Consider the following 24,648-nt stretch of genomic DNA (forward strand, 5'->3'; position numbering starts at 1 on the left):
AATGGCTGTTGTAGCTGAAGTTTTATAAAAAGCACATCAGATGTGAAAGTGCTCGAGATTTGTCTTGATGCTTTGATATCAACCAATATTTTCATCAAAAACTGCAACTAAATTGATTTGTTTTCTGCACTTTGAACCGCACATTATGATATTCTTATGCGATTTCGGATTTGAACAACCCATTAGTATCCCAAACTGCAACTAAAACTACTTTGTCAACTATGCTAAAGCTTCTCGTATTCGAGTTTAAAAGAAAGACAACAAGCAATTTTTTGATAAAGGATGTATTGAAAATACTCAAATATAAACACGTTGTATAAGAATACTTACAAAGTAACTATTTAGTACAAAAGTTTATTTGTCAAATACTTGTCATTCTTCAAGTTTTGTTTAAACCATAAAATAAATAAATCTTCACAAACCAAGATTGCACATAAATTTTGACCAGCCTCAATTACTGATGCACTGGCATGCATAAATTTTAGTGTTCCAACTTTTCCACTGCAGTAGTCTCGTCTTCAAGTATGTTAATACATAAAACAGAGTCCCTGCAGCAGCAAGTCCACCACACTGAATATACAAGAAAGGGCAATATGCCACCCCTCCTGAATCTTCACCAGGTAAACAGTCACTTTGGACTCTGTACCATGGCAATAACACTTTCTTTGAAACCTGCTGCTTTTGAACCTGCAATAAAAAATCTCAACAAAGGTTTAACTTGGGATGGGATAAAAAAGAAAATATCTGCCCTATCCGAGTGCATAAAACTGCACTATATGTAGCCAATTTTACATGCATCAGTTTGCGTCAAGACTAAAGACAAACATTAAGAAAGAAAAAGGATTCATCATTTGGAAGTACCATACTTACGGGCGTGATGTCACGAGAATCTGACAGGGCCCCGAGAGGCCAAGTAGGAGTTCATGGATCTTGCTTTGGGTCACTGGTGTGCAAACTCCAATGGTTTTTGACCACGAAGAGTAGAAAGTCAGTGGACAAAGGCATCTCCACTTATTATTACCTGCATTTGCAGACATCAGCTACAGAGGAGCCAGGTCTTGAAGAGCCACCTCTTAACGTGGGGGATGTGGCAAGATTTTTATGCTCTGTAATCACTGCCCTCTGTTCTGGGAAGGGCTTAAATTTAAGAGCTCATCTAAGCTGACGCCAATCTCCTGGCACCTGGCAACTAGTTTTCTGAGATTATCAGTTTTACCTCCTTCTGATGCTTCAAACAAGAGTTGCTGAAAGAGACAGGGGAAGCACTTACGTAAGATCAAGTCACCAATTAAATATTACCTTGTCAGTGGAAATGGATGCTTTTACAAAAATCTGTACAATCTCTCTTGCAAACTACAAAATTAATTAATAATTCAATTTTAACAGCTATACGATTGTATAAAATCTCAATAATAGAACATTTAAAAGAATGATAAGTGGGAAACATTACATCTTTCCATAGTGATGCGCAAAGCGGTAGCTTCTGAAGAACCCGTCGGTAAAGGTGCCGAACCTGAAAATACAGCAAACAGCCAGTGGGAGCATTTATGTGAGGACTAGAAATTTGAGAAACACGAATACAGAACTGCTGTACATTGGCTGCAATTAGATTTATGGAAGATTCATGCACATAGCACATTCTCTGTGGAAATGGCCATAAGATAACATCAAAATCTGATAGGGTGTGCCCAGTTCTGTACCGAGGAACAGGGGCAAAAAAAACCCCAAAAAAACAAACAAAAAATAAATAAAAAGCAACACAAAACAATAGGAGCATTTGATTAAAATCTTCGGAACAAATTTAAAAAGATGTTGATCAAAAAGAATAAGCAAATAAAGTCAGCAAAAAGTATAGGTAATAGTTTTAATAAAAATTAGCCAAGCCAAAGGAATTTAAAAAAAAATATATATATATATATTTAAGATTATATTCTTGCACAAGAGAACCAAGAATGCACAACACATAGACGTACCTCATTTTGATGGTCCCTTAACATGCTTTCAACAACTATGGCTCTAATGCAGAGAGAAACAGAACAAGTTTAATTATATTTCAAGGTTTATAAAATGCATCAAAGTATACTCATGTTCACATTCAGCCCACAACTGTATCCTTCTGTTGCAGAAGTACATTGACATCTTTACACTTTATCATGGCAAAATTTACCAATACCGGGTGAAAATGCAAAACACGTTTTCACCTTACAGAACTACAATATTAATTTGAAATCTGATTTTCCAAAAGCCTAACTTCTGACATAATCATTGATTTGACAATTTTAGAGAAAGTAAGCAAAGCTTCTTGGTGTGTTTTTAAAACAACTATTCCAATTCAGTATTCAGAAAAAGATGTTAGCAGTTGCCAATAAAATGTTATAAATAAGCAATAAAATAGCAAGAATAAAAACATGCTATTACATTTTCCAAATCGGCAAACAGATTGGTAGAGAATGTGTATACATTTTCAATTGTAACTTGAGGTGTTGGATATTACCCTCCTTCCACTCCTGTTCCAGGATCCTGCATTAAGAACACAAGCAGTTGAAACCAATTTCCAAATTAAATATATGAGCAATTCCTAGCAATCTGTACACCTAAAGATTAAAGCCTTTCAATGTAAAGGGCGTAGGTTTTCTTCTGGTTCCAAAATCAGAACAATTCATCTTTTTACATATTTACCTTAATGCCAGTTCAACATTAGTTGGCATCATGGAAGGGAATTTCTCCAAGGCTTGGCAATGCTGGGATTGAGGAAGGCAGCTCAGATAAAAGGAAATCACCTGAAAAATAGTTTAAAGTCAGTTCACATTGATGCCGAAGAAATCCGTCTAAATGTTAGCATGAAAAGGCACCTAAAACCGTTAATATAAAATTTCTTATTCATTCACATGAACATCATAAGGCCAACATTTACTGTACCATTTTGCCCTTTAAATCGATGGTGAGGCATCTACTTCATGACAAAATGGCTTGCTGGATAATTTCAGAGGAGAGTCAAGAATTAACCACATTACTGTGCAACCCGATATCAAATTCCTCATTTGTGAATTGATGATTCAGTGATTTTCTATTCTACATTAACTGATAACTCCAATTTGGAGTTTTAAATTACCCAGCTGCAAGGCACGAATAACAATATCTGGTTCATTTGTCCAGATGATAAGATGACTCACTCAACGTTCTGGTCGCCTCATTACAGGTCGAAAGGAGGCTTTGGAGATGATTTATTAGATTTTCTAGGATGCTGCCTGGATTAAAGGGCATTAGCTATAGCAAGAGATTGGACAAACTTGCATTGTTTTCTCTGGAGAATTGAAGGCTAAGAGGAGACCCGATAGAAGTACATAAAATCTTGAGAGGCGGAGACATGGAAGGCTGTCAGAAACTTTGCCCAGGGTGAAATGTCAAACACGAGAAGGTATAGCTTAAAGATATAAAACATGGATTGGTGGGTGCCTGGACCACACCGCTGCAGTGATGGTGTAGACAGATATGATAATGGCATTTAATAGGTTTTTACATAGGCATGTGGATAGGCATGGAATGGGGGGTTATGGATGATATGCAGGCATAGTGGACTAGCATAACTTGGCATAGTGCTTGACATGGAGGTCCAAAGGACTGCTTCCGGTGCTGTTCTGCTCTATGTTAACGGAGTGCAGAATACACTGTTATAGCTACTAATAACGTGCAGAAAAAAACAAGATGTATTGAAAGATTGGTAAATTCATCCCTAGCATATGTGAGCTCTATTCAAGAGACAAGACAAATTGTAGCAGCCGCTCAGGCCTTTAAACTGGTTCCATCATTCAAGATCAATGCTGACCTGACAACAATAGCTCTGCATTCTTGAGTATCTGCAGTAAATCTTCTCTCTTTGCTTAGCAATTATCCATCTACCTCTGCCTGAAAAATATTCAGTTTACCTTCACAATCCTTGAAGAGTTCTCAAATCGCAGCCTTCAAGATATTTCACCTTATTCTCAAATGGGCAACCCCTGTATTTTTAAACTGTGACACCCCCCCCACACACACACCAAATAAGTCTTGAAAAGAAAATCCATGTCAACTACTGTATTGACATAATGAATACCTAATATTTTATTCCTGTTGATTTTAACAAACATCTTTGCTCTTTTAGCACCAGTTATCCAAGTAATCAATCTTCATGCAAAGATCTACATAGCAAGCATGTCAGGATCTACCAATTTTTGAAGCATTGCAAATGACATTGAGCTTGTATCGATAACAAATACCAAGTTCAAAGAGATTTGGATTAACAATGCAGTGGAGACTTTGGATAAAGTTCCTCACCATTTACCTATTATTACCCAGTTTATTAGGAGAGAGACATTAATCCCACTCTATAAACCAGTTTGCATGACTCATCCAATTAAAATATCATTAACCATCACACATGTAAATAATAATTCTTAATGTGATGGCAGTTTTCACTATAACGGCCAATGCTACAATAAACTTAACAGAAAATTTTACAAATACATAGGTCAGGTAGCATCTGTGAAAAGTGAAATAGAAATATCAGACTAAGCAATCTTCATCAGAGCTGGGAAAAAGAGAAAACATGAGTTTTAAATTGCAATGAGGGTGGGAGTGGAATAAGACAAAGGGGATACATTTGACTGGGTAAGGCCAGCATCGCTTTGATGCTACACTGTTTACAAAATCAACTGATGGATAGATTAATGAGGGACATAGAGATTTCTTGTATATTTTTGTTTACATTATAAGCAATGTTGATTTACCTGATTATGAAATTCGTAATTGGTCCAATATTTGGCAGAGCTGAATGGGATAGGCATTCTTGTCGGGACAGTGACCAGACATCTGTGAACAAGGTCTGTAAACAGTTTGAAGTCTCTGATCTTGTTGTTAGTCCCAACTAGTTGGCTATTGGTAAAAAACAGATAACTGGAGAAAAAAAAATTTAAACATTCATTATATTGAAAGCAACAGCAATTGAAGACATTAGTTATAGATACAGATAGATTGTGTTTATCTGATTAGGAAGCAATGTTCTTAGTGGCATACTTTACTTACTCCATCCAGACCCGTTTCAATACATCACTCTGCATAACTGTACTCAGCGCTGCTTCAAATGTGTCTACCGCTTCTCTTGTGCTTGCATTAATGGACTGCCATAAGCTGTTACATGACAACATAGGAAAATTGTGGAAATCACATGATTAGCATAACAAATGGGACTGTGCAATAATGATTTTACTCATTAATATTCTATATGCATTTATACATCTTAGCTTCAATGGTTTACACTGTTGATATTATTTGGCAGAATGATTTATTTCAGAGTAAAACAGCGGCAGATTTCTTACCAGAAGATTAGCCATAGATAGGGTATTTGTGTGCTCAGCCGCTCCCCGTTCAATACTTCTTTACATGAAGGCGCTCTGAAGTCATAAGGCATTGGATAATTGAGGAGGTGACTATTGAAAGGAAGAAAAGCCATTAACAATTTACATTTTCAGAATCATTTCCTTTAACTTTACAACCCATGTAACAACAGTGTAACAAGAGTGCACAAAGTGAAAAACTTGATCAAAACAAGTTTCAGGTTGTTGCCTAATCCAAGCAAGTCTTCCTCCCGTTGTTTGCTTAGTTATAAGCTTCGGTAACGCTCAGTGGCTGAACCATTGGAGCAATAAATACTGCAGTATGCTCAAAAAAGAAAAAAAAAAGTGAAATGAGTTCACCACATCGTGGCACAAATCAGACAAAAATATTTGAGAAAATAATCACTTTCAACTCTGAACAGACACCGTTTCAAGGTGCTGGCATCTAATGCTGCATATCTGAAATGCTGCAACCACCTTATCACTCATCGTCTAACTCCCCCGGCTACAAGGACAACTTAACTTTGTTAGCAATTCCCAAAAAAAGTCTGAAAAGTTTCACTTTAAATGCACACAGCTCGTTTTCAAACCATATACATAAATATTTAAAATAGTGCCTAGTTATTAAAAGTGTGGCAAAAACCATGCACGGTACCCATGAGAAAACTGTTTTAAAAATGTTAAGCTGTAGCATTCTAAAAACTAGCTACACATGTTGATACATCCTAAGGGAGGGCCTGCAACATTGATCTGTTCCTCAGATATGCCTGCAACAACATGTGCTGAGGAAGGATTCATCAACATGACTTCACTCAGTTGACATATTGGAACTCTGGTGAAATGTTCCATGTCCACAATCAGGGAAAAGTTAATGGAGAGTATTAAAAAAAAAAATTAGAACTACAAAATCTTTATTGCAATTCCTGCCTTCCAGCTTCTTTGTAAAGTATTCATTAGTCCCCTTTCCTTGCCGTTTCTTCAAGCGTCTGCCAAACCTTCAGGTATTTAAGCAAATCCTATCCATAAACCACAACTGAATCTGTAACCATTCACTTAAATGCATTGCATTCCAGATCACAAGGTTTTTTTAAGAAATTTGCTTCACGTTACCTCTGACTGGTACCTTAAAACTGGAAAACGACACCTCTTAATCCTTAAACCATCCACTCGTGCAAACAACTTCAATTTATCCTCAGACTTTGTCCACCTCTATCAAATCCCCAAACAACCTCTTTGCTCTGTATTTGCTCAGAATTTCTATTCTATCTTCAAGTGACATCCAGAATACCTAAATCCATTTTAGTACTTTTTTTTCCTGCATTTCGATAGGCTTCACATTCTTCCCATGATAACCCGAGTCCGATGCCTAACCAGTGTTTATATAAAGCAAGTTTCTTTATTTTTCTACATTAGATGCAATGAGTCAATAAAATCAATTACCTGGCACACATTATTATTTAGCTGCATCAAGTTCAGTTTTTTAACTCTGTATTTAGGACTGATGATAATGTCCAAAGGAAAATTAAAAAAATGTTTGCTGGAATGAATCAATAGATCTCAGAAAAAAGATAGCGTTACTGATGCATTTGGCCTTGCATGTCATGTATATGAAAGCAAAATACCGTAAATTTAATCTCACTGTTAAGCAAGGGATTTACTGAATAGGCAACATGTGAAAGCCATTCTTAAAAAGCTTAAACAGAAATTCATTAAAAAAAAAACAGAAAATAAATGAGATGTTCTATTATGCTTCAAAACATACCGCAAAATATCTGCAGGGTGATGTTCAGGGACCTCTCCCTCAAAGAAGGAGTTGATAAATTCTTGAAACAAAACTGGAATGATATCTATGTTTTTCTGCAATGAACAAATTCCAAAATGACAAAAGTTAATTCAGACAAAGAATTAGTATATCATACAAGTACACTTTATCATTCAATATAGAATGTATCTAGTTGCAGTCAACATGCAGTTATCTTTTTAATTGCTTTAGCTTACTTAGAGAAAAAGTATTTTTCAGAAAATGTGATGTTAAAAAAAATAAACAGGAACAGGTCAACAGGGATATAAAGAATAGACACACTGCAATTGATGTACATCTTTCGTGTATCCCTAAATTTTAATTTTAGTTTTCCCCGTTTAGTTATTCTTTGTAAGGTAAATACTGACAAGATCATATTAATCACCGTGGGGTCAATACAGGCAGTTCTGCTCTTCCATAAAACTAATTGGATACAATTGATGAATTAGGGCAAACTATTTGTACTACACGGGCTGAATTGGTTATAACCCTATTTTGGTCAAGAGAACCACTTGAAAGTTATTTTGGACATTGTCATTAGGAGAAAAAAAGCTAACTTGGGTGAAAAAAGTCTAGGGTGTTTCCGTGTAACTTTCCTACAGTAATGAGACACCACCATCTCTTAAAAATAGTCTGTCATTTTCACTGCAGGTGGCCATAGAAACGATAAATTCTTTTGACAATGATTTTTCTTGTTGAGTCCACACACAAGATTAGAAGTTGTTCAGCCAGTGCTGAACACACTCCTCGGCATCTTCATGCAATGGTATCTGTCTTGCGCTTCTCGTGCATGGTGGTGGAAAGATTAGTGGAAACAGGGTCACGACGTGAGCGCTCTTTGACAATGATGCAATAATCTTTAATTAAAAATTGTAACATGCTGCCTTTAGTATTTTTAGTTTCTGATAACAAAAATAAACTTAAACTGCAAGATATTTGAAAATCCTGTGGAAAAATCACATAATTGTCTAGCCCCAAAAACCCACCTTCCTACCCCTTCTCCCATGGACAATTTTTATAATACAATTTTCTTCAAGGAGAAGTTTCATCCGAACACAACTATCTTGTCACAGCAAAACGACCTGTACAAATCCAGTGCTTATCCAAAAATTCCAGATAACCTTTGCATGGTGTGGATTGCTCAAAACTACCAGCACAAAAGGTGTTGACAAAATGTTTTTAGACATTTACTTAGTTGTTTTTTTCACAATTATTTCTATTTTCTAATGCTCAATGTTTCATGATTAATTGAACATGAGATGTTTAAATGTGAGAGTGTGCAAAAGGTTAAACCCTGCCACAAAATGATTACCAAGACAGCAATTAAATATATGTTAACTCCCCGAGCCAAGTTAAAAAATTGTAAAAGTTCTATTGCATCTTATGGAATCCAATCTTGGAATGTATTGACCAAAACTTCTCAAAAATGTAAATTAAAAAGTTACATATACACACCACTGAAATAAAGAATTTGAATGCGTAATAGAATAATTGAGCATTATGGGGACTTCTCCTAAAAGCACAAAGCCACGCATTCACAGCATCATCAATTTGTTTTCTCTCCAAATAAAGGTCTGCTAGAGCTTCACAAAGTTGGTAAGCAGCTGGGCATGACTGTAGCAGTGTTTTGCAGAGTTTCTCAGCAGCTTCCCACCTGAAAGACACATCCAGCATATTAAAACCTGAATAATTAAAAACTGCAAACTCCAAATAGATCAATGTGTTTACAATTCCACAAACAAGACCATAAACGGCACTTGTGCCTAAGTTACACCATACCACAGATTTGTGCTGCTGAAATAATTAGCATTTATACCTCAATGCTACTTAAGAAATGAAGTAGCCATACCTCCCCATTAGTCTCAGTGCTGAAATCATATTTCTGTAAATCGAGAGGCAGACTGTAATCCTCTCTTCCACAGAATAGTCTCGAGAACATGCTTGGACAGCATCTGAACAGATTAAAAAAAACAAAATTAAATTTTGACTGACAATTTAAGACACAAATGAAAGATACAAAAGTCGATCTACTTCACCTTCAAACAATGCAAGCAACGTATCAGGGTGTGTCTTTATATCTTTTGATGTTTGCCAAGGAATTAGAAACGGCTCCTTGGTTACGAGTTCAGAAGAATTAGCTACGGCTGGATCAAAAAATTTGGAAGGAAGACTGTTGAATTCAATGAGGTGAATGTACGCTAACCAAGCCAGGCAGCATTCATTTCCATTTAAATGTTCGGCCATACTTTTGTTACCATCCGAAGTTTTCAAGGCATTCTGCAAAATATACATTAAAAGCATGGATAAAAATTCCCAATTTACAAACATTACATTTGAACGATAGAATTTAAAGAGATCCTACCACAAATTCTGACACCAAACAGCTGTTTTTTTTTGTGTGTTATGGTGTATAATATATAGACACACTGAACCTATTCTGTATTATGTTTACATATTCTGTTGTGCTGCAACAAGCAAGAATTTAATTGTCCTATCTGGGACACATGACAATAAAACTCTTGAATCTTGACTTGGACTTAAACAAAAAAGGGTTCTTGGGGGAAAAAAGAGCTATCTTAAATTTAGTTGCATCTGGTTGGGTAACTATGGTAGGGTGAAGACTATTCCATGCTTTAATTGTGTGGGGGAACTCCATTGAGCAGCCAGCATCCCTGGATAAAAAAAAAAAATTAGGCGACATTTCGGGTCGAGGCCCTTCTTTAGACTACCTCTGGTTTTAGTGTTTTTAGTTTAATTTAGATACAGCATGGAATCAGGCCCTTCGGCCCACCGAGTCCACGCCAACCACCGATCACCCGTACACTTGTTTTATCCCACACATTAGCGACGCAAGTCAAGAGTCAAGAGCGTTTTATTCTCTCACGTCCCAGTTAGAACAATGAAATCCTTAAGCCCTGGTCCCACTGTACGAGGTAATTCAAGAGTTCCCCCGAGTTTCCCCCGATTTGAACTTGGAGAACTAGGGTAATGGCCGTTCATGGGTACTCGGGGCTCTCATGGAAATTTTTCACATGTTGAAAAATCTTTACGAGTTTACCGCGTTTCCGGTCAGCCTACAACCTCCGACAACCTACAACCTCCTGGCAACCCACTACCACTGCACCTAAGGTACGAGAATACTCGCTACTCTCCATGGCGGCTTAATTCTGGTCACCTCTAAATTAGCAGCGACCGGAATGAAGCCGTGACTAGTTCCGAGAATGCGGGAACTACTCACGACCATGAAGGCGACTCCCCTGCAACCACCCGCGAATGCATAGTCTCCTGTAGTCGCCTAAGTAGGACAGGCCCATTAACCTTTTCTATTTACATACTTGTCTAAATTGCTTTTAAATGTTACAATTGTGTCTGTCGACCATTTTCTCTGGAAGTTCATTTCATATACTGTCTGGATGAAAAGAATCTGTCCCCAAGGTCCCGGTTAAATCTTTTCTCTCATACTTTAATCCTAATTTTAGACGCCAGTATCCTGGGAATTTCTTTATCTCTATCTACGGCCCTCATGGTTCTAGAAGCCCCCAAGGTCAGCCCCCAACCTCTTCTGCATCAGGGAAAACACTCCCAGGCTCTCCAGTCTTCATTTGTAACAAATCCGCCAGTCTCACAAACGTCCCTGTGAATGTTTTCATGCAATACCTCTCCCAAGAATTACATTGGTCCGACTGATTTTCCGCACTGCAACATGAGTCTCCAAACTGTGCATATGTACGCCCAACTTATTTTTTGCACACAGGTTTAAATTTTACAGTATTTTTTGAATACTTTAGTTGATTAGTTAAGTTAATGATGAATAAATTTTCATGGAAATTGAGAGAAGAGTCCGTGGTTGGTAACATTTTGTGAGAAACAATGAATGTTCATTAAGTTTGAAAGTCAGATCATGGACTTGGACTTGACATATCAATGACACTTGTTCAAAGGTTGCTGCCTGGCCTGCTGAGTTACTTTCTTTGTTTTTCTATGTTTATCTTAGGCTGGTCTCCTGGTTTTTGCTTTCCATGTTCAAAATAAAATCAGTGGTTCCATTAATTTTGTTTAACAAATAAAATTCAACCTTCTGTCACATTCAAAATATTACATTAGTTGCATTATCATGCCAAATTTTAAAAAACATACCTGAAAGATGGCCAGTGCATTCTGCTGCCTTCCAGTAAGGAGACTTAACTGCGCCCAAAAAAGCAGAGATTGAAGTAACTGAAAAGACAGAATTTCTGATTTTTCTGACGTTTCCATAGTTTCCATAAGAAACTGCACAAGTCGGCTGCAGACATAGTCTTTTCCTTCAAATGAGTTCTCGAGTGTTAAATACTGCAAGCAGAGAATACAATAAAAATTAGGTCTCTGAAGGAAGAGCTTTCCTCAGCCGTTAAGTGCTTCACAGTTATCAAGTTACCTTAGACGCCTCATCAGTGACAGGCGGGGTAATTTTCAAGCGCACAGCAGATTAAGTTTTAAAAGTTTTGGTCAACAACTAACTACAGTGACAATTTTGCTTGAATTTCTAACATCTATGGAATCATTTATAAATACCAAAATAATGAGATGCAAGCCAAAGCTCATCCAATAACTCAAGTGCCTTACTGGAACTATAAGACTGACTCAGTCTAACAAACCAGGGTCCAAAACAAACAGCACGTATGCTCCCAACAGGCCAGGCTAATAAAAATGCTTTTTCCAGTTACTAATGAAATTACGATAGTGACAGAAGAGCAACCTGCTGAGGAACAGGACCGATGCAGGATTGCCCCAAACATTAATAATTCCTCCCCGCTTCCCCCCCTGTCTTCCTCAAAGTGCTGCACACCCAGCTGGGCTCCTCTCCCCCCTCCCCCCAGCAAATTATTTACTGTATTGATGAAACTATATCTGCAATATTTTAAATTTCAATTGATACTTACAGTCCACCAGACAGCATGTGTAGAAGCATACTGGACTGCTGTCTCACACATTTCTTGAACTTCTTCCTTTGTACCACGCTTTGAAAATAAGTTAAGATAATGGCACCATATTTCAGGATTTGCTCTATTAATTTCAAGTGCTCGAGCCAAAGCATTCAATGCCGCATCTAAACATTCTGCAGGGGTCCTGGTAAAAGGAATCAAATTATGAGGAAAACCACCCAATGCGAGTCACAAATATAAACTATATAGAGTCCAATAATACAATCTCAATTAACACACGCTGACTGGGATCAATAGTATTAAAAAAAACAACAAAAAAACAGGCAAAGCATTTTTCAGGGACAGAAATCCAGAATTTAATTTGGGTATTGGAAGAAAAATATTCCAATAAAAGTGTGTTTTTACACTGCAGCTCCAAAACATAACAATGACGTTTTCATTAAAAAGTACCTCAGTGCCACCTACAGACAAAACAACACTATCACTTAAATGAAGATTAAGACATAAATTACAGAAGTTAGCATTAAACAGATTTTAATTCTGTTTTAGATTCATAAGATCAAATCACAAGATTATAGGTAATACTGTAAGACCTTCATTGTTTCTAAAGAGCTCCCATTGTGCAAAATTCAACATTAAGGGATTTTATATTTTTAAAATATATAAGCTAAATTTATAAGCAATATTAGATAAAATTTCTGACAATTTTCTTTTGTGGGAGTTGAGATTGTTTTTTAGTCTGATCTTCCGCTTTAAATTGTTGGTAACTCAAAATGAAATTGTGCCGTTCTCATTCTAGACTAAAATCTCAATGGCTTTGCTCATTAAGGCATTGGTGGTAATGTGCTTGGTCATATCTGTAACATGTGACTGGCTACACCTTTGAACTCCTGAAAATCTGCTTGCCAAAATTTGATTGTAAGGCTGTAACCAATATGTCCTTTTTTTTCATATTTAAGGTTTATTTTGTTAGGTCTTGGTCCACTTGGGTCTGTGAATCCTTTATGCTGCAATTTAGAGGTTATGAATCTTTGCTAAAGGTAAAACCAAGCTTAAGGATCTAAGGCGTTCAATATTTTAGTTAAAAAACTAAAGATTCCACAGCAATTACGAAATTAGCATATATTTGAAAAGAGCAGCAATGCTAAAGACTATTATTTGACATGGCTGTGGTTAAATACTCAGTGATGAGCATCAAGGACAGACCAAGAAATCAACAAGGAGGTGTATGGGCCTTTGTCAAGCACAGTGTTCAGTAAGTAGGTGACCCTGGAAACAAAAATGACATTCACAGGTGGAAATTCTAAGCAGTGTTTTTCAATATCACAAAAAAGGCATTTGAAATTGGGAAGTTGAAGATGTGTTCTGGAAATAACTTCAAGATGATGGGTCTCATTTTGTATTGAAAATTAGACCCAAGGTGTTAGAAAACTTGTGAAATTGGGGGTTCATTCAGAACAGAGTTTCCCATGATGTCCACCAAGCTAGTAAACAGATTTGTTTGTGCACGATAGCATGTTTTGGGGCAGATTTCAGAACTTCAAATGTATGACAGTTAACATTGTAAGATTCAATGTAAAATTTTGACAGTAATGGAAAACTGGTGACTATAGCTGCCAATGATTTGATTTTGTTTAAGCTCACTTCATATAATTTTCAGCCCAGACATTATATCAAATTTATTTTGATTTTAAATTTGCTATGTCCAATTTCTTTAAGTACAGTTTATGTAGACTTCATACAATTCATAGCTCCAGGTCTTCCTGCTTTAACAGACTTCAAGATTTAAGCCTATATAATCCATCTAAAAATTAAAAACATTTGAAACAGAAAATCTTTGTGCAGTTAGGGTGTAACTGATCACTTCAATTTCAGTGTTTATGCAGCTGAGCAGCTTTAAATCAATACAGATTGAAAAGAACTCAAAATAAATACGAAATATATAATTCAACAAATCCACATTGCAACATTAAGCCGAATTTCTGTGAAAGGATTTACATTAAAATGTAATTTTAGATTTTTGCACAGAAATTGATATTTCTACAAGCCCATTTTGATAATCTACAAAATTTTGGGCAGTGAATGATTTGGTAAATTTGCTGAGATTAAGCATTAGAAAGTAAAATGGAAAATATTTCCAACATTAATTGATATGCATTAAATCAATGTAGGCATTGAGAAGTTGATTAGCACATAGTTTAACATATTAACCTGAAAGTTTATTCAGGCCAATCCCCTAACTCAGCACATAATTCAAAGGTTAATTTAAGAGCTACTTAATAAAGGCCTCTCTGCATTCGGGTGCTGGAAAACTGAAATAAAAACAGAAAATGATGAAAACACGAGGTCAGGCGGCATCTGTGGAAAGAGGAACGGGGTTAATTTCAGGTTGAAGACACTTCATCTGTTGAATAAGTTCTGAAGTGCGCCTTCAACCTGAAAGCAACTGATTTGTTTCTGTAGTTGCTGCCTGGCCTGCAGAGTATTTCCAGAATAACTTGGCATTCATAAACTCAGGATATCAAAGGAATTTTATTGAAGTCAATGGAGTGCTATTTAGGTGAAGCCAGCATTATGAAGTCAACAAGCGAGGCAAACTTCAATAGGTAGAATAGTGTGGTAGTAACTGTTTGACATCTAACATGGAAGCAAATTGAGCAAGGCAATTCATCTCATTCGCTCATCTGTTCATATTGATTAGATCACACATACATACCCTTCCCTCTGATTCAGGTATTTGTAGGTGAGTTTAATCCAAAGCTGTACATCTTGGGGATTTTCCATCACGCTCGTTTCCAGGTTGGCAATATCATCAGTCTCCGCCGTAAAATACCGAACATCATCTGGAGTGATAACTGCGTCTAATACTCGATTTCCAGACCAAGAATCTTCCACGGGCTTGGCTGAAATGCAAGAGAACTGTTTTTGCATCCACATAAAATAGCAATTCTAACTAAAGGAACTCATTCAGGAAAACGCACTTGTAAAAATGGTTGATTGGTGATATGCATTGTCATCTATATTAATACATCCTTTCAGAAATGTCATTTTGTATCAATACAAGCTTTCAACTGCCAGTCAAGTCAAATTCCAGCCAAACCCAAACATCAAATCCACCCACAGTGCGACAAATGTATTTACTGCAGTGCACAAAACCACAGCCATTGCATCTGGACTTATAAAATTAATGCCAAGATATCAAATTAGTTTGGTTAAAATATTGTACAATGTTTGGGACACATTGCTTCACAGGTGTTTGTAATTGCTCAGGTGTGTTTAATTGCCTCCTTAATGCAGGTATAAGAGAACTCTCAGCACCTAGTCTTTCCTCCAGTCTTTCCATCGCTTTTGGAAACTTTTATTGCTGTTTATCAACATGAGAACCAAAGTTGTGCCAATGAAAGTCAAAGAAGCCATTATATGACTGAGAACCAAGAATAACTGTTAGAGACATCAGCCAAAACTTAGGCTTACCAAAATCAACTGCTTGGAACATCATTAAGAAGAAAGAGAGCACTGGTGAGCTTACTAATTGCAGAGGGACTGGCAGGCCAAGTAAGACCTCCACAACTGATGACAGAAGAATTCTCTCTATAATAAAGAAAAATCCCCAAACACCTGTACGACAGATCAGAAACACTCTTCAGGAGTCAGGTGTGGATTTGTCAATGACCACTGTCCGCAGAAGACTTCATGAACAGAAATACAGAGGCTACACTGCAAGATGCAAACCACTGGTAAGCCGCTAAAATAGGATGGTCGGGTTATAGTTTGCCACGAAGTACTTAAAAGAGCAACCACAGTTCTGGAAAAAGGTCTTGTGGACAGATGAGATGAAGATTAACTTGTATCAGAGTGATGGCAAGAGCAAAGTATAGAGGAGAGAAGGAACTGCCCAAGATCCAAAGCATACCACCTCATCTGTGAAACACAGTGGTGGGGGTGTTATGGCCTGGGCATGTATGGCTGCTGAAGGTACTGGCTCACTTATCGTCATTGATGATACAACTGCTGATGGTAGTAGCATAATGAATCTTGAAGTGTATAGACACACCCTATCTGCTCAAGTTCAAACAAACTCATTGGCCTGCAGTTAATTCTACAGCAAGACAATGATCCCAAACATACTGCTAAAGCAATAAAGGAGTTTTTCAAAGCTAGAAAAACAGTAAATTCTTGAGTGGCCAAGTCAATTTCCCGATCTGAACCCAATTGAGCATGCCTCTTATAGAGAAAACTGTGGACAAGCCCACTAAACAAGCATAAGCTAAAGATGGCTGCAATACAGGCCTGACTGAACATCACCAGAGAAGACACCCAGCAACTGGTAATGTTCATGGATCACAGACTTCAAGCAGTCATTGCATGCAAAGGATATGCAACAAAATACTAAACATGACTACTTTCATTTACATGACATTGCTGTGTCGTAAACATTATGGTGCCCTGAAATGAGGGGACTATGTATAAACATTGCTCTAATTTCCACATGGTGAAACCAAAATGGTTAAAAATGGCATTTATTAAAATCTGACAATACAAATCTCAAATAGTGGAGTACAGAGGCAAATAAATAAATGATGGCTCTTTGTCCCAATCATTATGGAGGGCACTGTTTGTCTCCATGAATATTGATCCTGGAGGCTTGAGATATTGCCCATTGATACAGTTAAGAGATTGTCATGGGAAGTGATGGCTCCCAACATTTCCAAAATTGCAAATAGCTTGGAGGAAATTACTTGTCAAATCTGATGGAAATCGAAAATAGAGGTATTTGAGGTGACCACATTTTAAAAAAACATCAGCATTCCAAGCATAGCTCTCCTTGCTATGTGTTTTACTAGAGATTTCCAGCTGGAAATAATTACGTACATTTACTGCCATTTTTAATTCAGGAGGATAAAAATCAGATCAGTTAAAATGCAGTGAACCAGGGTGCCAAAGTCTGATAGGATAAGGATCTTAAAGCCTATAAGGTATAGAGTGGTTACCACACACTTGCCTATTGTTCACTGACTGAGATTACTCAACTAATGTAGTTCTCCAGCCATGTTCCCCTATAATCATCAGAGCAATTACTACACACTTCATGCTCACATTTCTGGGACAAAATGGACTAGTGATCATTAGTGGTCATTAAAACGCATGCCAGTCTAGTCGTCATGCAGAATTTGGGCATCAATGCCTTACATATGATTTAGTACAAACTGTTTCATTTTTCTTTTAAAATGATGCATTAGCTTTTAAAAGTATCCAAATAGATTTCAAGTTAATGTACACATGAATCAGATTGTTCAGCTAAATAAAAACATTTTTATAGTTGGACTCACTAAAACATTTTATAGAAAAGGATTGCACTGGATAGTTTTAACAGCATCAACTTGGGAAAACTACCAAGATCTCAATTCGTAAATATCTAACTAACTTTAATGTGAACTGATCGGCGATAATAAGCTGCCTTTATTATACAGTAAATCTCAGACAATCCAGTACCCAATTTGTCAGAAATCCTAACTTTGTCAAGCATAACAACCAAACACAAATTTCTAGCTTCATTTTGTGTGTGTGTGTGTGATTTGCTCAATTACTGCACAAATTACATCATATCCTAAAATTGACATAGTTAGTGCATTACAAAAGTGATTACATCTCAAAAATACTCCTTTCGCTTTAAACTGCTTTGGAATTCCCCCTGGAGATTCTGGAAAAAACCCCATAAAGTCACGATTGTTCCTTGCTTTCCTTTAGCTACTTTGCTCCAATCAACAATATAGCTATTAGGTAAACTCTTATGAACATATTTCCACATGGAGTTTCAAGAGTTAAAGCCAGGTGTGTTAGATATTGCTCAGAAAATACTGGTGGCCTTTGAAGGACAAATGTATTGATGCTTATATTTTTCTGACAAAAAAAAAATTTTCAGATAAGAAAAATTCCACTTATACAATAAAAACTAAAATTCATGTATCATGCTAATCTACTATCAAAGAGTGGATAGACCACGTCACTAAAATCACACTGAGAATAAAATACTGAACAGATGAGCCATTTCATTTATCAATAACCCACGATCACATTAGTTAGAACAGGTGGCCATGTATTTAGACAAGATAAAGATCACATTTTCCAAATATTGCAGAAATAAAATGAATGGCTTTCCTTTTAAAACAAATTTCAAATCTTATCTACAGAAAGCAATCATACCATATCTTACTGGTCCAGAAATTTGTTCATCATCACTATTGCTACTTTCAGAAACTTGTTTTCTCAGAAGTTTAGGCTTCCATTTCCTTCTCTCTTTGAATGTTGTATAAGGAGGTGCTGAAATAAAGAACATGCATATGCATAATTTTATCATTATTTAAACTTAAAAAAAAAAATCTTTTGGCATTTTTACTCCTTGATTTTTGAATAGCAGCGTGGATATTAAACTTTATTGATCAAAGTTTGTAAATCTCAACCAATGTTTGAAGAAACCATACTAATGATTTAATAAGCAAATATGTGTTGCCACAGTATATATCTCCAAGCTACGTTTATGTCAAAATCATTCTTCACTACTAAAATTATCAATTTAGGATTATTATTCATTTGACAAATGTGGACATGTGTTCTTATCCCTAGTGTGCAAATGTTCCGCTTCACCCCGCCCTACCCCACCAATGTCTCTTTTGTAAACATTAACTGGCCCTACTTATGATACTTAAAATAGTTCATCCTGCATGATGAGCCAATGTCTTCATGACAGGTTTGTTGACTTAACATACTTCACAATTAAGCCTAATTCTTGGTTCATTTCTGATTAATGATGTTGTGTTAATATTTCATAACCAACACTGCTTCAAATCCCAAAAGTTGTGAATCAGTGTGATGAGTTTTTTTTTTTTAATTTGTGAACTACAAATAATAATTTGAAAGGCAATAGTTACTTACTGTGACCAGTACTTTCATTTACTTTGCTAACAAGCAAAACAGCCATCTCATCCGTGGTCATCCGATCTTTGTTTTTCCCAAACTGTTTATCTACATGATTATCTATGTATAAAAACAAAAAGTCTACACTTACATTTTTGCTTCCAAGTACAATATTTTCAGGAATAATAGGATATAATATTAAGAGCTAAAAATTCATTTTCAATCATGGTGATAATACAATCATAAATCGTCAGTATGCAGAAACAAACAGTGCATAATATATAGTTACTTGCTGCAACCCGGATTTCTTCATCTGTACTAAAATCTGAACACTTAATCAGAGATAAATTGTAGGAGAGAAGATCTTGGAACAGCTGGGATTGATTTAAAATGCAGTCTCTCATGTGTTGCCTAAAAAGAAAAAGAAATAATCATGACTTTAATAGATTCATAAAATGACATTTGTACGATGCTAAACTTCACATCGAAATGAGGACCAAATTACTGCTGCAATTATAAGTCATTACAAATTAAAAAATAAAAACTTTAAGTCAACAACATGGAAATCAAATTTCCAAACCCTAAAACACTGCCTCTTTAATACGTATGACAGATATAATAAAGTAATTAAGCCCAAATGATTGGAATGATGTTAGCAGTCTTGTTGGTTCAAATAGCACTAATATAAAGAACACAAATTGAGTGTTTTGTAGTGTAGTCCCTTGAAGTTTGTGGTACAACTCATTATCAAAGTTATTATCTTATAAAGTCAGGACAGTAATCAAGAATCTGTTCAACATAACATTCATAGCATTATAAAAGACAGTATACATACCATTGGCAATCATCAGCATTGCATGTACCAGTTAAATCAAAACGACAGAAGCATTGCTTGGGATCAATCAAGTTGCTATAGGATGCAGAACTAATCAGAAGCTTCTCTTTGTTACGAAAATAAGGGCTGAACCTGCATTAAGATTGAAAACATGATTAGAAAATCAGACTGAACTTCCGACAATTTTTTAAAAATACACATGGAAATAAATTACACATTTCAATCTTGAAGCAATTTAACAATACTTCAGAATGCTTCAATTATTATACCCCATTGCCAATTCTGAATGTGCCGATTTACAAAGCAAATTCGCTGAAATGGTTATGTTACAATAAAACTTAGACATGTTCCTTGCATTCAATTAAGAATTTCCTGAAAAACGAAACAAGTCCCCGAAACACGTTAACATAAATTGTGATAAGAATCTCTTCTGGTGCCAATTCCATTAGCAATTTTTTGTGGGATAAGGTGAAATGGCAGTCAGTGCATTGCATGTCTTTTGTACTGACAGCACTTCCTTAACCCTTTTGCTGACATACTTGGCTAATTTGACTGAAGATAATTTGACGGCCCTAATCAGTGACTATGATAAGTTACCTGGTTTACCAGCCTTACTATCACTTTTGGCCATGCCAGGGAGAAGATGTGATTGAATCCTTAGCACACACTAAGAACTTAATCAAACAATAGATCATTTATTTATTTATCTTTTTCATTCAGGAATATAAATATTTATGATTTAAATTTGCAGTTGTGTTAGATTAATGGGCGCAATTGACCTTCAATACAATGGTAAATGCAAATTTGGTGTTTACAATTTTGATATGAATTATATTTCCCTTCCCATATAAATTCCAGAATAAAACTATACAATTAAAGACTTCATACCTATAAGATTTGAAGACTAAAAGGGGGCTATTGTATGTTCCAAATGGAGTCGGTTTCAGATCAACTTGTCTTGACTGTGGCACTGTATCCAAATCCACAGGAATCTCCTGAAGAAAACAGTATTTTTATAAAAATGTACAACTTTCAAGTAAGTTTAAAGAACACATTATTTGGACACTATTAAAACAGTGAACGATTATTAGTAATAGTAACTTGAGCAGGAAGTAAATGGTCAAGTGATTAGTAAACTGTGCATTAAAATGAGAGATTGATCTTAAAATTATCATCTTTAAAAAATAAATTGGACTTCCACCTCCATTACAGATACAAAGTCTATTTTCATCAGTGAACTTTTGTTTAACTGTATGCTTCTGCAAGTGGGAACTTTGCAACACTTATCAAGTTTGTTTTAAAAGTGCTATTATGTCTATAATAGGTGGTATTCATAAATAATTTTGCAACTACTTAAAATTAATACTCAGATTTAGAAAGCAAGGCTCAAAATGTTAATAGAATTAATGTACAATGGATGTTTGCAAGCAATTTTCAAACATTATCACTTATATTTAATTTTGTTACATAGCACCCTTTAATGCACACAATTTTAGTTTGCTTATAATTTAGTGCATCCTTTGTTGAACTGACATTCTGCAAAAAATAGGGGGCAATGGCCACCTTTATAAGTCGGTGAATGGCATCTTTTAAAGCTTAGCATACAAATCTGAAAATTTGCATTGGTATTTGACAATTAAACCATGATGTGCAATTCTACAACCAGAATGATCTTTCACTAAACTATGAAAGTATTAAATATACAATGCGTTTCAGAAATGTCAGCTTAAGTATGCATTAGATAAGTTACCAAAATTTTTGCCTTCTAGTAAAGGGTTGCGGATTGAAATTCCACTACAAAAAACTGTCAGATTCTAGAGCAGAATCAAAGAGGAGTGCGCCAAGGTAACATTTGGATGATTAATTAAACCAGGTCCCATTTTTGCCTCCTCAACTAGATGAACATGATACCATGGCATTATTCTAAATTAGATCACAAATTACACCCTGGCAACATTTATAACAAAACATTATATAACATTTATAACATAAAACACTCTGTTCATTATGACATTGTTATTTGTGGAGTCTCACTGCAGACAGAATGCTGGTAGTTTCCCAAATTAGAATAATCAACATTTCAAAAGTTTGCCTTTCAAAAACCTCAAAAGTCTATTGTGAAATTTTTTCAAAGTTGTGAAAAATTCTGTATAAAAACACGTTAACAGTTAAAAGAAAATGTTAATATTAAGTAAACTCATGTTCCAGTCATGGGATATCACAATATAGACAGTCCTACTAACCTGGCCACATGGAGACTTCTCCTTTGATGTCATGCAACCTAAAGTTTTCTGCAGCAATGTTTTAAAGTCATCGGCCTCTCCATGAAGTTTTTTGAGATCATCAATATTGAGACCAAGGAAAAGTTCAGGCTCATCTAAGCTTTTCTTTGTTGGCTTACTTAAAGTTTCTTTTCCTTGACTTACGTCAGTGTGCTTCAGATTTGGCTTTGTGAAAGAGTTTGATTCCCGGAATGACCTCCTTCGTTCCCTTAGAGAAGGAGATTGCACTTCGTCTTCTCCATCATTTTCTTCGGTATCAAGGATAAGTTTATCCTGAGTCAGGTCATGCATTGAAGGCTGAGATACCACAAATGCCTGCTCTTCCCCAATTCCAGGCATACTTTCTGATAGTCCTGCATTTCTTAAAGCTTGCGCCTCTTTCAATTTTTGAATCTTTAGCCGATATTCATACTCGAGTTGTTGCAAGCGTTTTTTTTCCATTGCTATATATTCGGCAGATTGCTTCTTTAAAATTACTGTTTTTGTAGATGAGCCATCCAATCGGATATTCTTATTAGACTGAAAAAAATGTAAATAACATCAATCGAAATAATACTTAAACATCAGTCTTTGTTTTGGGCAGAATGCAAAGAGTGACCAGTGTTGAAAAGAAAAATCAAGTGACAGTTGGCAATAGAGAGTTAGAACTTGAGTAAACATTGAGCAGTCAAGAAAGGAGGCTGTCAATGTTTGCATGGGTTATGTTTGCCTGTATTGTGCAATATTAAAGTTGAAACCCAAAAAGTTCTTAAATGTTAAATATTTTAGGACCGAGATGAGAAAAACATTTTTCACACAGAGAGTGGTGAATCTGTGGAATTCTCTGCCACAGAAGGTAGTTGAGGCCAGTTCATTGGCTATCTTTAAGAGGGAGTTAGATGTGGCCCTTGTGGCTAAAGAGATAAGGGGGTATGGAGAGAAGGCAGGTACAGGTTACAGAGTTGGACGATCAGCCATGATCATAATGAATGGCTGTGCAGGCTCGAAGGGCAGAATGGCCTACTCCTGCACCTATTTTCTATGTCTCTATATCAACATGTAGCAATGCATACATCCGCTATTAAACTCCAAACACTAAGAAATAGCTAGAAATTGTTAGAAGTAATTCGCAGATTTGTCTAATGACATGATAGCAATTAAAATACTAAACATTTTATATCCTAATTGGGTTTCAACTCACCACAAAGGGACCTTGTTCATGTTTACGTTTTCCTACTTCCCGACTAGCAAGCGCTTTTGCTCGTGCAAATTCCTCATATTTGACTGACAAGCTTTTCTTAACCTGTATTCGATGTTTTACTTTATGAATCTGAAAGAGCAAAAAGATTTCCAACATTGTAGAATGTTAAGATGACTTAAATTGGAGGCCAATTCCAAATGACAAATATAAAAATCAAGGACTTGCTATTATTACAAACGTGATGCAGACTTGTTTTTTACATTAAAGAAGGTGCCCGGAAAGTAATTTATTAAACCAGTCTACTTAATTTGACTTGCAAATAAAACTAACTAAACAAATGTATGTAAATGTAGGGAATGGGAAGGAAAAATCTAAAAGAATTTCAGCCTACCTGTTCTTGAAGTTTTTTAAGGAGCATTCTATTGGCATTGACAATCTTCTCAGCTGCCTGCAACTGTTCTTTATGCTTCATGTATTTGACTTCAGCTTGACGCAGTGCCTCCTTCTTTTTTGCTTCTTGTTGTAGTAGGTTCGATAAGAGAGATTCATCTTTTGTAAGAAGGAGACTAAAATAGAAACAGCGAGTCAATTTTTCTTCTAAATAAATGAAAGATGTAAATTGCACTTAAATTTAAGTAGATTTGAGGTTGCATACATGTAAATTAGATTATTATACTATAAAATTACATTTTTGTCTCAGTGGAGATACCTCTCATTCTTCTAAACACCAGAATTGAGGATCAACCCAGTCCATCTTTCCTCTTGACAACCCTCTAATCTTAGGAATCAATCTAGTAAGCTCTTGCTGTACTACTCCTAAAACAACCATATTCTTCCTTAAATAAGACAACAAAAATTGTAGTCATCGACGTGTTTTCACTTCAATTCTGTAGATAGGTACCAAGATCTCCTTATTATTGCACTCCATCTCCCCAGGAATATAAACATCTCCATGTGTCTTCCTAATGATAATCTACATGTTCATATATATGTTGCAGAATGCAATTAGATCTTTGAATAGCAGAATCGAATCGTTGTGCTTTTTCATTCTTCCTACCAGTGAATAGTCTCACTTCGTCACAGCGCATTCTATCGCCCATCTTTTATCTCATGCAGTCGTCTATCTTTCTTACTTTACACGAGGAAACTGGCACACAATATCGTTGCACAGGAGGGGGCGCTGTCCTGTGCATGGCTGCCCAGCCAGCAGCTGTGTCTTTTCATCTCTTTTTTTTAATTTTTAGTTAGTTAAAGTGTTTTTGTTCTGGAGGTCTAGACTTTTTTTTTTAATGCGGGGGGTGTGGGGAACTATCTTTCAGGGTCTCTACCTGGTCGGAGAGG

At 36.0% G+C, this 24,648-nt stretch overlaps 1 protein-coding gene across 1 annotated transcript in view; it reads right to left on the reverse strand.

Moving 5' to 3' along the window:
• Positions 1–450: 450 nt before the first annotated feature.
• The window catches only part of LOC129706565 (zinc finger C3H1 domain-containing protein-like), a 90,472-nt gene continuing 66,274 nt past the window's right edge, over positions 451–24,648 (reverse strand). The window contains exons 25-47 of the mRNA XM_055650927.1: positions 23,699–23,873; positions 23,308–23,436; positions 22,089–22,646; positions 20,734–20,840; positions 19,846–19,977; positions 19,300–19,421; positions 19,029–19,130; positions 18,300–18,416; positions 14,812–14,998; positions 12,093–12,279; positions 11,311–11,502; positions 9,210–9,450; positions 9,023–9,125; positions 8,629–8,827; positions 7,135–7,229; positions 5,355–5,465; positions 5,062–5,166; positions 4,767–4,932; positions 2,680–2,780; positions 2,419–2,520; positions 1,974–2,016; positions 1,451–1,513; positions 451–1,244 (exon numbers count right to left, since the gene is read on the reverse strand). Of these exons, the coding sequence (XP_055506902.1) occupies positions 1,113–1,244; positions 1,451–1,513; positions 1,974–2,016; positions 2,419–2,520; positions 2,680–2,780; positions 4,767–4,932; positions 5,062–5,166; positions 5,355–5,465; positions 7,135–7,229; positions 8,629–8,827; positions 9,023–9,125; positions 9,210–9,450; positions 11,311–11,502; positions 12,093–12,279; positions 14,812–14,998; positions 18,300–18,416; positions 19,029–19,130; positions 19,300–19,421; positions 19,846–19,977; positions 20,734–20,840; positions 22,089–22,646; positions 23,308–23,436; positions 23,699–23,873 (3,469 nt within the window). The 3' untranslated portion in view covers positions 451–1,112. The remainder of the gene's footprint in view (positions 1,245–1,450; positions 1,514–1,973; positions 2,017–2,418; positions 2,521–2,679; positions 2,781–4,766; positions 4,933–5,061; positions 5,167–5,354; positions 5,466–7,134; positions 7,230–8,628; positions 8,828–9,022; positions 9,126–9,209; positions 9,451–11,310; positions 11,503–12,092; positions 12,280–14,811; positions 14,999–18,299; positions 18,417–19,028; positions 19,131–19,299; positions 19,422–19,845; positions 19,978–20,733; positions 20,841–22,088; positions 22,647–23,307; positions 23,437–23,698; positions 23,874–24,648) is intronic.

Source organism: Leucoraja erinacea, chromosome 19 (assembly GCF_028641065.1).
Source record: "Leucoraja erinacea ecotype New England chromosome 19, Leri_hhj_1, whole genome shotgun sequence".
Taxonomy (NCBI): domain Eukaryota; kingdom Metazoa; phylum Chordata; class Chondrichthyes; order Rajiformes; family Rajidae; genus Leucoraja; species Leucoraja erinaceus.